Source organism: Lupinus angustifolius, chromosome LG03 (genome assembly GCF_001865875.1).
Source record: "Lupinus angustifolius cultivar Tanjil chromosome LG03, LupAngTanjil_v1.0, whole genome shotgun sequence".
NCBI classification, from domain to species: Eukaryota; Viridiplantae; Streptophyta; class Magnoliopsida; order Fabales; family Fabaceae; genus Lupinus; species Lupinus angustifolius.
The window spans coordinates 29,863,572-29,878,305 of NC_032011.1; the positions used below are offsets into that span (position 1 = coordinate 29,863,572).

The 14,734-nt window shown below is 33.3% G+C and overlaps 1 protein-coding gene across 1 annotated transcript; it reads right to left on the minus strand.

Moving 5' to 3' along the window:
• On the minus strand, window positions 816-13,612 carry LOC109342496 (ribosomal RNA small subunit methyltransferase H). Its single transcript, XM_019580472.1, has 10 exons — window positions 13,600-13,612; window positions 12,917-13,131; window positions 12,656-12,789; window positions 12,446-12,533; window positions 11,293-11,347; window positions 5,240-5,616; window positions 4,011-4,253; window positions 3,714-3,782; window positions 2,575-2,767; window positions 816-1,442 (listed from the first exon to the last, which is right to left on the minus strand). The coding sequence occupies exons 1-10, from the start codon at window positions 13,610-13,612 to the stop codon at window positions 1,027-1,029; spliced, it is 1,803 nt and encodes a 600-aa protein (XP_019436017.1). The 3' UTR covers window positions 816-1,026.

Consider the following 14,734-nt stretch of genomic DNA (forward strand, 5'->3'; position numbering starts at 1 on the left):
GTTTGTTTCTTAGCTAAAAAACAATTGCAATACATAATTGATCTCTTAAAGAATATAATTTGACATATTGCGGTATTTTTTTAAAACATGCAAATCGTGGAACTAAACAGATCCAAACCATTAATAATTAGTTTGATTCGGTTCCTACACAAAAATTCAACATTAACCGAGCTAAACCATGTCCTTCTATTTAGTTTGATTTTTGAATTACACAAAAAAAACGAAAAACAATCTAGACTACTACAACCCTAGACATGAGTTTGAATCTCAATATTGAGAGGTGGGGACTTTTGTGTTGATAGATAATTTGTAAGTACCTATCTAAATGCTATATAAGTTAAGAAGATAAATACGAAGTCCTAGACCCAACTCATTGAAAATTGGTAAGTACCTATTTAACTTTAAATTAGTATAGTTTTGAATACAACTATCAATATCCAGACCAAAGAAGGATAAGCTAGAACAAGAGCTTCAAGACTAAGGGGTCACTAACCAGGTCGAGAATAAAGGAAGCCCTTTTCGACAAGTTGATACGACCCTAATGAAAAGGAGACCAAAGAAGAAGGAGCATTACCAAGGATGGTGCATTACATTGAAGTGTTTCGAAAATCACTGTGTTTCGAAAATTCTTTGTCTCTGACTATAAATTATATTAATATTAATGTTAAAGTGCTTTTCAAATAGTCCTTGAAACAAACTAGAAAAATTGCTTTTCAAATAAGAACCTTCTGTTTCTCTTCTCATAAGGTTAGGAGAAGTATGTACAAGTATTTTAAGTGCTTTTAGCTTCTTCTATGAAAAAAGTTATGACTAGTGAAATTAGCATTACTTATGATGAAAAGTTAAACTCTTGCAAATACAGACAAGTTTATGAATAAATACAAACTTCTAAGGACTTCACCGAATTATAAAGATTCAACAAAGTTCTACGTTAATTATCAGTTACCTAACACAATCTTCATCTTTTATCCAGATTTGGGTGCGGCTAACAATCACCCGAACCAACAAAATTTCATGCTTTATCTGTCAAATCTTCTGAATCACCCTGAGCTTTGCACTTCGACTTCTGCGGTTCAACTTCTCTTCATCTCCTGATGGTGTGATTGGTCTTTTTGTAAGAATTGCTCCATTTGAACCATGTATTACATTTCTTATCCATGCTTCTTTTTCTTTGATTTCATCAATAGCCTTAATCAAATCATTATTGCAACCTTCTCCCTGAGCCACATTTTCTTCACCGCCTTTAACTATATCAAGAAATGTTTGCTTCACAATTCTGTCCTCGAGACTATGGAAAGATATGACGGCAAGTCTACCACCAGGTGAAAGGGAATCAAAACAAGAATAGAGGGAATCCTCAAGAGTCTTAAGTTCATCATTAACAGCGATTCTCAGAGCTTGAAAAACTCGTGTTGCTGTCTTTATCCAACCTTGTCTTCCACCTGTTACAATGTAATTGAAATTTGTTTATGAATAGAAAAGCTTATGGGTTAGCTTATTTGGACTTATCAGCGTATGAATTGAGGAACAATCTTTCTTTTCACAAGCTTATGAAAATAACTTACGAACTTCGCGTATCTATAAGATTATGAAAATAAGTTCTTTTCTTATTGAATAAGTGTTTTATTATGTTGTTTATCAAACGGACTCTAAGTATAGTATACACCTTTTTCTTGAGAAATTTACAGAGGGGCTGCAAACTCATATTACAGATTCTCTTCTAATGGACTGGAAAATCTTAAGATCAGAAATGGCATTGTAGTGAAAATTACAGGTTAGAGTAATCACCTTAAAAAAGAGGGGTAGAGTAAATAATATCAATTAATGACATGGATTAGTGTAGCTCTTATTTAGAACAAGAATCAAGCTTTCCACTAAGTATAACCCATCATACGTTCGATCTCTCGTTCTGCTCACTGCGTTATTGGTGCATTTCTTAGATGCCTTGAATTTTTTACAACCTTCAGTATTTTCACACAATGGCCATGCTTCATATCATAACCTTTTCACCTTACCTTTGTCTTGGTCTCTTTTATCCCACCACAATAATACTTTAGCCTTTGGTTTAAAGCCTCTAGATACACCTAGTGTGTCATTTGCTATCTTCATAATTCCTTTGGCCATCTCATCCCATATATCATTAGCACTTCTTTGTGCCTCACAAAACCCTCTGTTGAAAGCTCATTTGTTCCTTTCTCTTCAATTTCCATCACTTGATTCTTAGCACTCTATCTTGACATTTTCTCTCCAATCTACCCTTAACCCTTACATCCATAACCAATACTCTATGTTGGGTTGTCAAGTTCTCTCCATGTATGACTTTGCAATCTACTTTTTGTGGTTCTCCCTCTCGACCAACAACAACACTAACAATAATAATAGGGGTGACCCAATGCACAAGGCTACCTCGTAAGCGAAAAGATTGTTTCTGATATTTGATTTACACAAAAACATTATTTTTATGATTTAACTGTTTTAACGTGTTCACAGAACACACCTACCAGCTATTTGATACTTGTCGACATGTATGATACTTCTAGTTAAACTGAAAAAGAGAATCGGAGAGGAATGTACCTCTCGCTGCAGGAGTAACACGACGAATAAGATCAAGCAAGTCACCGGTTGAATGGAATCCACCGGTTAATCGGGCTTGGGCAATCTTCTTTTGCAGAGTACGCCAATTACTTTCTTCCCCATAATCCCTAAGGATACGCCCCACTTCAGAATCTGGCCAAGAATTTAATATGTCTTCTGCTTTAAGACTTGCCTGCCATAGGCCTGTCCATCAGTTAATAGGAAACAAAAATTATGAATGACTCTGCAGCAAGTAGGCAACAGAATACCATTCCACATGAAACTTCGTTAACCAAACACTTACGACAGTATTTTAGTGCGGTGAAAAAGGAAAAGAGAACATTAAATTAACAAGAAATATTGACGAAAACCGTCAAAGAAATTTATAATTTGGAGAAGCGTCTCAGATAGGACTAATAGAAGCATAAGCCAGATCATATATCAAGAAAAAGGTATCTAAGAAATGGAAATATGTACTCCATTTCTGCTTTTTTTTTCCCGAGACAACATGTATTTGGTTACACCATCTTAATTATTTCCAAATATTCCACAGAACCAACATGTCTACACCCTTCTAGAGGCCTCCCTAATAGTGCAGGACACATGTCCTAACAGAGATCTGAAAGAATAGCTTATGCCTAAAACTCCTCAATATAAATGTGCAATCAATTCTAACACTAATATTACTGAGGCATCCATTCTTGAGAACCCTCTTGCCCGACGAAACTATGAAAATATATAAAAACACTAATTACTCCATCTAGTTGTTTGACATTTGACAAAGATAGTACCTATTGCGTAATTACCATAAACAAAGCTCATTTAGCAACATGGGATCAGTTTTTTCTCTGCCTTTTGAGCAATTAGGCATCAGTTAAACTGATTTTCAAAAAAAATTAACCACAAGATCCCAACCTTCTTCACTGCATTGTACTTACAGTATATATTGTTAAGCTAAGAGAATACAAACGAAATCACTAAACACCATTTATCCAGTGTCGTCCCCACACGTCACTCACACAACTAGGTTAGCACTCAACATCATTGCAATTTAATCTCCAAAAAACATTTTATGGCTATATATTGTTTCCCTGAAGTGCACAAATTTTGCATTGAACTCGATGTATCTGAAACTATACCTGAGGATCCATACGCATATCAAGCGGTCCATCACCAAGCACACTGAACCCTCTCTGAGGATTATCCACCTAAAGAAACAGAAGAAAAAAAGTAATCAAAAGCAAACAAAAAAGTTTCAAAATACTCAACCACAAATTTTGGTTCGGTAAGATAGGATACCAAATAAAACAATACAGCTAGCAAATTGGTGAAGCAATATAATAACTATAAAAAGTGGATAACGCTATCATTAAAAAAGAAAATACATGTATGTATGCGGAATTAGAATTCTACAGATAAAATTTGGAAAAACAAACCTGCATAGATGACATTCCCAAGTCCATTAAGATGCCATCAACGCCGTTAGCCACTAACTTTTCCTCACCAGTTTCTATAAGCGCAGACTTTATATGTCTAAAATTCTTTAACATTGTAAATACTTTGACACTAGAGTCACCACTAGGCAAAACAGAATTGATTCGAGCTTGAGCCATCTTATGTGCCACAGGATCCACATCCATCCCAATAAAATACTTCAATTCTGGATGACCACTAATCACCTGTTTTATTTTTCATCCAAATTAATAACATCATAGAAATAACACAAAGATAATAAGTTTTGGGTACATAAAGATGATAAGTTTAATTTATAAGTTTTTGTTGCTTACAGTATAAACTGGTTTTTAATCTGGTTTCTACACTTTTTTTCTTCTTAAATGAGTCTTTGTAGTGATACAGATTTTCAATTAAGTTATGTTTTATTCTCACCTATGACACCATTAGAATTTGTTGAGACTACTCAACCATGTGGCATGTTGCTATTTTGTGTCAAATGGAAGTACCAAAGAAGGATTCATCTCAAAACGTTTGTAACTATATGGACCAAAAGGTTAAGAAAAATTACACTATCGTCCAGAAGTTTGACTTGATTACATTGAGCACCGCTCTTATAGCAATGCGAAATGCCCACACATAGTAAACCATAAAGGCCAACCCAATGCACAGGTCTCCCAGTTAGAGGGGTCTGGGAGGATAGATGTACGCAACCACATGTACTACAATAACAACAGCCAAGTCTTAATCACACTCGATGGGAGCTACTAACCCCATGCATTGAACTACCCCTTTTTATGTTTTTTTTCATAACATCACACGACTTAATTACATTAAGAGCCGCTTTTACAACAATGGCGAAATGCCCACACATGGTAAAACATAAAGGGCAGCCCAATGCACAAAGCTCCTACCTGGACGGGTCTACGTAGCCCCGTGCACAACAATAACAACAACAACAACCGAGCCATAAACTCACTAGGTGGAGTCGGCTAACCCCGTGAATTGAACTTCCCCTTTGTATCCTTCTTTTCATAACATCACACGCTTCCCAAAGCGCCAACTAAATTGTCAATACAGCATCGACCATTCATCCTTATTACTTTAATCTAGGTATCAATTACCGCAACTACCGCAACTACAGTATAAAAAACTCTTACGAACTATTTCCTAATTAATTAATTAATAAAAAACACAAGATAAATATACTAACAGCAGAGGAATGACCAGCAGCACCAAGAGTACAATCAACGAAAGAGTTCAAAGATGAAGAAGTTGAGAAAACATCAAGAACTTCAGTGAGCATAACAGGTATATGAGAAGAAGATCCATAGCGTTGAATTATTGAATCCTTATCGAATTCTTTATCAGAACGAGTTCTTCTCTTCTCCTTAACTAACCCTAATTGTTGCTTCTCCTTCTTTGAGAGAGTTATGATGTTGTTGCTAATGGATCTAGTAATGGTTTTTGATGTTGTTGAAGAATAAGAAGAAGAAAGAGTGTGAATGAGTTTAGGGAGAGAAACCATTGCAGCCACCATTGTTAAGGAGCTTATTTTTTCACCACTTTGTATTTGATTTTCAAGATGACCTTATATGGGTATCTTATTTTTAATCAAACAAATAACTCGGGTCGAGTTTTGTCGATGAAAAAAATATTCGTTGGAAGCCTTTTACGTATCTATAGATGTTCCCGACTCGAACATCATTGTTTCTAGTGCGAAGATACATGTGGGAAATAAAAAAATAACATAATTCTTTACCAATAATATCATTGGTTAGTACAAACAAAATCACTCAATAAATTATTAATAATGTTAGTTAGATCTATAGAAAAATCAAAAAGTCAATGATTCAATTCTCATGAACAATATTTGTTAGGATAATACATTTAGTTTCCTTATAATATACCCTGAAATGGATTAATTTATTAGTTATAAGGTGAGAAAATACATTTAATAGTACCAAAAGTACACTCATTAATTATAAACTAGAAATTCATTATCTTTGATTGAATTTATTTATCTAATGTTGATGTTGTTTGTTAAAATATTTTAATAGGAGAATTACCAAATTTTTAACAATCTTAAATTTCACGATTCTCACATAATTAAAATAAAAATATAAATGTATAATTGAATTTATATTCTTGATTTTTTTGTGGCATGCATTTATAAATTTGGTATGATGATCTCCGTAAGTCAAATCCTCAAGGTACCTTCATTTTCTATATGAGGAGAAGGTAAACTATTTTATGATTTGGTCTATTCAGGACTATACTTATTCTTGATATATTAACGTATAATGTTCTCATTATTTCTAATGTGCTAACATGTGTATTTATTCATTAAGTATATATCAGTTCCAGTTTCTAGAAGTCATGAGTTATCAAGTTTTGATTACTTATTTTATAACTCATTAGATAAATACCAAATATAATTGTTAAAATATATAATGCCAAAATATTAATTATAAAATTATAAGTTTCTAAACCCAAATCGAATCTTTTATGCCACACTCTTTACATATTTTAGGTCAAAAGTGAATATGGAGTTAACTCCCTTGACTTGTTGAAAAGAAATAGGGCTTGATAAGAATATTTTAAATTTTCCTTTCTACAATACTATTTCAGTGAGGAGTTGACACACATATGTTCTATGATGAATAATTCCCTTTGAAGAAAAGAAATCGTATATCAAGAATCTAGCACCATTATTACTCCTTAGGTACTTCAACTTTGTACCAAATTGAGTTTCAAGAAAGGATATAAAATTAACAATATGTTGTCTAGTTTCATTATTGGATTTCATTAAAATAACACATAAATTATGTGTAGTCATCAAGTAAAGTAAGGAAGTTATTATGTGTAGTCATCATAATGCTTCAACGGTCCATATGATAGACTTCAAAATTGCTTCTTCCATAAAGTGTTGTATCCATGACAAGCCCATTATATTGCTCTAATTTGTTGTCCATATAGAAGATGAGTTAAAGAGGGTTGTGGCCGACTTTGGTCAATGAACTTCAATTTTTTCTTTGACTGAAGACCTAATTTCATAACTCGAGGCTAAGAATGAAAACTTTTCTCATTAAGAAAGGGGAGCAAGAACAAGTGCTAGATTATCGTTGGAATGAAAGAAACACATATTAAAAGGATTAATGTTAAAAGCCTGATAGAAGGTAGTGTTATGGAGAACAAGGAAAGAATATATCCATAATTCTACACGAAAGAAAGGATAAAGAAGAGAGAAAGGTCAATTAGGGATTTACAGCTCTGATACCATTTTAAAATTGAAGAGAAACAAAATATAAAAGTAATTCATTTCATTCTAATAAAGTTTATGTAATAACTTGGCAAGGTAGTGCTTGGAATGTAACCTACAACAACTTGGACTAGATGGATGTAATGCTTCCATGTAGTGCTTGAGTAATGGTTTTGATGGAAGGATAATATGTATAGGTAAAATTTGTCATTCCTCTATTTCAATTTCAATTCTAATACCAATTATTTTATAAAACATGCATTCAAAATTTCTAGATGTATCAATGTACCTAGTTTCTTTTAAGGAAAGGGAAGAAATGTTATGGTTGAGGGTGATGTCTATGTTTGTTAAGATCTAATTTAGTCCAACCTAATCATGTAATAGAACATTTTAAAATATACAAAATGTATCTTCAAAATATACAAAATCTCATTATCATTTTAAAATATAACAAATTCTATCAATATTTAGGTGCAAAATCTAAAAAACTTTTGGGTGTGAAATCTAAAAAAAATTTGGGTGCAAAATCTAAATAACTCATAAATCCCACATAGAAGAGTTTTTAAAAAAATAACTGTCAAATTCCACATTGAGGAACTTGAAAAAAAGCTCAATGTTATAAATATAAGTCTCATCTCTTCATATTTACTTGCCCCAAGTTGAACACACTTTCATTCATTTTTTCTTTCTCCCTCACATTTTTCGCCGATGCATTCCCGACAAATCTCTCCTCCTTTCTTTCCGTGGTACTAAGAATTAACACAGACAGTCAAATTGCGGAATTTCGAGAACTAACACTAGTAGTCAGTACTAAGGGAAAATAATTGCCACGAGTAGCCATATTGTGAGCATTTCGAGAACTCAAACTAGTAGTCAGATTGTGGGAAAAAAATTGACACGAGAATCCATATTGTGGAATTTTGAGATTTGGCACTATTAGTCATATTGTGAGAATTTCGAGAATTGGCAGTGGTAGCCATATTGTGGTGGGTGTATTCGAGATTGGTTCTTACAGTGTAGTAAGAATTTAATAGTAGAGATATGGGATGTTTTATCCTAGGGCGGTGTGGTTGATAATTGTTGATATTTTTAGTACGACAAGTGAATCGTATCGTTCAAGTAACAAACCGGTAAATACTGGGATATCGTCCTCAGAGAGCAATTTGGATCTATACTATTTTATAAAATAGTAAATTGAGTATTATGTACAAAGTTGGGAAATAGTGTTGTTCATTGGTTTAGATTATCAAAAAATGGTTGATTTAAAATGGTTTTCTAAAACAAAATAAAAATGGTTGGGGTTGACTTTAATCATTCCTCCTCTTTGTAATCTTTATATTCAATTCTATAAAACTTGCGAAGTTATTGATCTTGATGCAACATGTTCTTTGAATCATTTGTATCATTTCTTTGATTACAAGATCCTTAGATAATTCATCAAACACCATTTCTTTGTATACTTAATCAATTATCTAGCACTAAATTCAATGTAAAAATAATTCATACATCATTGTCCATTCCTAGATCAATGATGAATCAAGAAAGATTATCCAGATTCGATTCCAAGTTTAACATCCTAGTTAAACTTAGATCCAAACTAGAAATTAAGAAGAATCAAGCATTAAGCATAGAATAAACTTTCCAAAATCAAACAACAAAAATATATTTTCGAATTGAATCCAAGAATACAAGAGTTAGAAGATTATATTTCAATCACAACACCGAGAGAATTAGTCACTCGTCCTAGACATTACAACACTAGAATGATGTAAAATACAAGAAAATCTAGATCTAAAGTCGTTCCCACGACTTCTCTCATTCTCTCTCGTGTTTCTCTCTCTAGAAAGTATGAAGAAAATGCCTTGAAATTTATTGGGCGAGTATATGACAGAAAATTTGGTATTTTTTCTAGCTTGAGCGAGGTCCTCTAGCTTGGGCGAGAGACCAATGCTAAATTTTTCACAAATCTTCTTCAATTTTCAGCTTCTTCCACCTCATTAGCTTGAAAATGACACAACATATATAAGTTTCCTAAGCAAGAAATAATTACACTAGATTGTATAGAGTTGTACAAGGATTTCATTATAACTAAACAATAAGTGCCCAAAATTGTATAGGTTTTCTTTACAACAAGACACTTAACAACTGCCCCAAACCTAGAATCTTGTTTGTCCTCAAGCAAAGTACTTGGGTTCAATTCAAAATTAGTGAACCTGGTTTTGAAATAAATCAATCTAATCATGGCAATCATCTAGAATTTTCAAAGAGACATGTTTCACGATCGATCATAGTGATCTGAGTTCCAAGTGATAATATGACATATGTGCACTTCAATTTCAAATAGAATAGCAAGAATAACTTCTCAATTCAACCAAATGAACTCTCTTATGCTCATAGGGTAAGTGTTTCACTCAATTCTTCACTGGATTTATACAATTTGACTTTGCCTTTCATTTCAGTTATGTCATGTACACATGTTCAACCATGGATCTCAAGGACTTAACTTAAGGTTGTAATGGGGTCTGGCTTCAAGGAAATTTGGTTTTTCTAGGATACAAAAAGGAGGTAGAACATTAGTGCATACTCATACTTTCTTCACTTGTTCACTTGGATTTCACTTCCAAATTTCTTGATACTAAACCATAGCTTATGCTATCAACCATTTGATTCTTCTTCTTCAAATGACCCTTTCTTTTGAGTCTTGCCTTTTTGGCATGATTTATACATTATTTACTTTCATTTGATTTCATTATACTCATCATTTACACAAACTTGAAGAAGAAGATTCTTTGATTCACTTTCCAACCTAGATATATAAAGGACATGTTCAGTCATTGCTCAGCATTACAATTAAAAACCATATGCACTAATGATATTTCTTCATAGGTATGAGAATTGACGTATTTCATTTTGGCTAGGGTGCATGATTTTTAAAAATACTTCAGCTCAAAGGGGCTACAAAGAATTGTATTCATGATTCAAGCAAGGGTTGGCTTTCTGGTTGTAGCTTAAATCTCATAAAGTAGGATGTTGGTGTAGCAGAAGCGGTCGTTGCGCAGCGTTGGCCACAAGCAATCAAATAATGTGCATAGAATAAATAGAAGAGAAGAAAGAAGATAATTTGTTAACGGGGTTCGGCAATTGTGCATACATCCCTGGGAGCACTGAGCGACTACCAAGATATTATTAAAGAATAAGGATTACAAATCCTAGAACACTCATGGGCCCACCTGCCCATGAGGTGCTTATATCTGATGCACGTTATAACAAGGGACTTGAGTCCAATATATAATATTGGTTACTCTACTCTATTCCAATACTAGACAATGTGGGACTAACATAATAAATATTTCAAGTATCCCCAACAATCTCCACCTTGATTGAAATAGACGAATATCTCGCTCCTTAAGAAATCTACACAAGAATCTTTACCTTAGCAATATATGACTCCACCTTGTTCAATGTCTAATTCACTTTAACTTCTCCCCTACAGCATAGACTTTCTGAGTATCCTTGATGATGTTACCAAGAGTCTAGCTCTCCAAAATTGTAGAGCAACTTCTCATACTGCCATCAAATAGAGCATACCGCCTAGCCACCTATTTCTATGAAGTCTTTCGATATATTGGAACTTCTACACAAAAGTTCACCAACAATCATCCTCTTTAATACTCAGCCAAACTGAACCTTGGATCTTCCTTGAAAAGCCTCAACCGCTACCACCATTGTTTACTCTGACAATGCTAGTTCAAAAGAACTATCATACTTCACCATAAAGAGTATACCCACAGCACACACCTTGCGTCAATGCTAACTAATGTATGTGTCACATCCTTGCATCCAAGCCAATGCCCATGTCACACCACTGCATCTCTACCAATGCTCGTGTTACAACTTGCATCAAAGTCAATGCTCATTTAACACCATACAACAAAGTCAGTCAGCGCATATGTGCTTTTGTGGATCTGCTAACAATTAACATCATTCACTATGACGTCCCAGACCCGTGTTGATACCCATCGGGTCTGCTACCCACGAGTCCTTCGATACCCAACAGATCTGCGGGTACCCACAAATTCAAAAAACATTACAAATAATTGTGAGTAATTCATGTAATTGTGTATTTGCTTTCTACAATCTTATATGTTATTTAGGTAATCAACAAGAAAAAAATTATAAAAAATATTAAAGTTTTAAACACATTTTAAATTTATTATTTCAATATTATGATGTAAAATTGATTTAGTAAGAATTGTTCAATCAACAAAATATTGGATTATATATATAAATTAACAACATAACATCACTACTTGACAATATAACATCATTGCTTAACAATCTTTAACAACATAATAATCACATCTATAAATTAATAATATAACATTATGGATTAACAATATATATAGAAAAGAATAGTAGGTTCAGGTACCTATAGGTCTGCGTACCTCATTACCCGGACTTAGACCCATCCAACAGTGGGTCTTAAAATCTCAGATCTCAATTACTCGTGGGTCCAAAAACATAGACTCATACCCAACCCTTTGCGAGTATCCAAGGGTCTAGGTACCTATTGTCATCTATAATAGAACATTATAGGATTGTCTATACATAGCCCTACATATTTAGGTTATACATATTTAGGTTATATATATTTAGGTTATATATGATCCACCAAATGCTCTTAGTCGCATCATTTTGGATTAGATTAGAACACCAATTACACCACTAGAAACATAAGTATAACAAAACTCTTAATATAGAGATGCCACACATTCATCAAATAACCACTATCTTCCTTTTGTTTCATTATGTAAACCATGCATAACCATCATAATTTCCTTCAAAAGCTACCAATTTAAAAATTTGTTTTTTGAACACAAATTCAATTCCACATAGCAAGTAATTTATAAACCCCTCATTCATCCCATTTTCTTCTAGCATGATTCAACCATTAAATCCAAAAGGTAAAAAATAAAAAAATAAGATGTAGAGAAGAGAAGAAAAAAATAAAACAAAAAAAATTGTGAAAATATGAGTTTCAAAAGTTCTTCTCTTCTCTGCTTGGCTCTTTTGCATGCATTCTCTTGTGCCATTCATGCCTTTTACATTAAAAAACTTCTAAACAAATACCCAGAATTTTCAACATTCAAAAATTACCTCACACAAACCAACCTTGTTGACCAAATCAATAGTCGCAACACCATCACCATCCTCGCCGTTGACAACGGTGTCGCCTCTTCCATCTCTAGCAAGTCACAATCGGCCATCAAGGCCATCATTAGCACCCACATTGTCCTCGACTACTTTGATGAGAAGAAGCTCAACGAAGCTATAGGTAGTGGTGATTAGTTGACCACCATATATCAATCTTCAGGTCTTGCTGTTAACCAACAAGGGTTTATCAAGGTTGCCCTCGTTGGTGAGGGCACCGTTGGATTTGGCTCAGTTGTTAAAGGCTCCCCGATCAATGTTGAGCTCGAGAGGATGGTTACTAACCAACCCTACAACATCTCTATTCTAAAGTTTCTAAACTGAGCTCGAGAGGATGGTTACTAACTAGCCCTACAACATCTCTATTCTAAAAGTTTCTAAACTAATCATTTTCCTTGGGGCTGATAAAGTGCACACTGCAAAGACACCAACAGTTGCTACAAAAGCTACAGTATCTTCGCAGTCTACAAAGGCTCCAGCTTCCTCCAGGAAGGCGAGAGCTCCTTCGCCTTTGGCTGAAGAAGGCATCTCTGACTCTCCGAAGGAAGCTGGTGCCCTAGAAGCAGAGGCCCCAACCCCAATAGCAAGCTCACCAGTAGCTGAGGCACTTGGCCTAGGTGATGATGATGTTGCTAATGCACAAACTCCTAGTAGATCCTCACGTATTCATATTGGTTTTGGTGCAATGATGAGCTTTGTTTCCCTCTTGGTTGTTTTGTAAAATGACTTCGAAAGAAAAATAATATTTAGGATTTGTATGTAGATTATAGTACACTTATAGAAGAAGAGAAAATGGCTCTTTTGAAGAAAGGAAGATAATAATATAGGAACTAGTATTGAATTAGGGTTTGTTGTTATTAGAAATATTTGTAAATGACTTCAAATTCTTGTGTTAAAGTGTTTGTGGGATTTAAATAGGAATGTGATATTTTCATGTTGTGATTGAGGTATGAGAATATTTGTCATTTTATTTTCTTTTATTATGTTTTACATTTTCTAGTTGATATGAATTTGCACAACATATTTTAACCTCTCTCATCTCACTATTTTTTCAGGATACCTAATTATGTTCTAATATTGTCCAATTTTAGATTACAAACTTATTTTGTCCATTTTAGAGTAAATGCTTATTTCAATCCTTGAAAAATATTAGTCAAAATAGTTCCTAAAAAAATAAAATTTAAACTTGTGATCCCATAAGATAAGAATGTTAGTTATATAAATTGTTCTGTTTTATTTTTATCGACAAAAGAAATTATATAAATATATGAAATCACAAACATCGTCAACCCTTAAACAACAAATAAACTCAAAGAGTAAAAATAAGAAAACCTAGTTATCGCAAATACACGATCATTGATTCTTATGGACTGAATTCCAACCCAAATGTAAACCTGAATATGATGGTCATGTATTTGCAATAGTTTGGAGCGTTGGTTCAAAGTGGTACACAATATGGCCTTAAACCCATTAATAAAGCGATTAAATCATCATTATCTTATTTAATTATAAACAAAATGTCATGTCCATTATTTCTTGAAAACTTCTACATACTAAAAATCAGTGGATGGGCTCATAATTTGGTTGGTTTAGTCGTTGCCCTAATAGGTATAAATGACTTAAAAACTCATGTTTATAAGCTATAAGTTATTGCCATTAACTTATGAAATCATAATTTATAAGTTGGTGACTTTTAATAAAAATCTTATAAAATCAAACAAAGTTACTAACTTGTATTTTATCCATTTGTTTAAACTTTTAAGTAGAGGTATCAACTTAGGCTACGTGATCAAGTTCGATTAGGTCTGGTTTGGGTTCAGGCCATTTCAAGCCCGATCAAAAAACCCAAATGTTATTCGGGCTAAAAATATTTGCCTAAACCTTATAGTAGATCAATTTTTAACTTAAACCTTATGGTAATGATTTATGTTGTTGGGAAAAAAATAGAACCAATTTTACGACCTACATGTGTGACGCAAAATACACACCAACAGAAGTAGTAAACAAACAAATAAAATAGATCAAAAGTTTAAGAATAACATTCAAAATTTTAACATAGAAAAACTTCATAGAATTGCCCAAATTATCTTCCTAATTAGGTCCTAAACACGACATAATCCATATTCACATATATTTTATGTAAATTTGTAGTATCCATATTATATATAGTTTATACGTATGTACAAATTCAAATATGATATATTGTTAATGAAGGTTCAACATATATCCTATAAG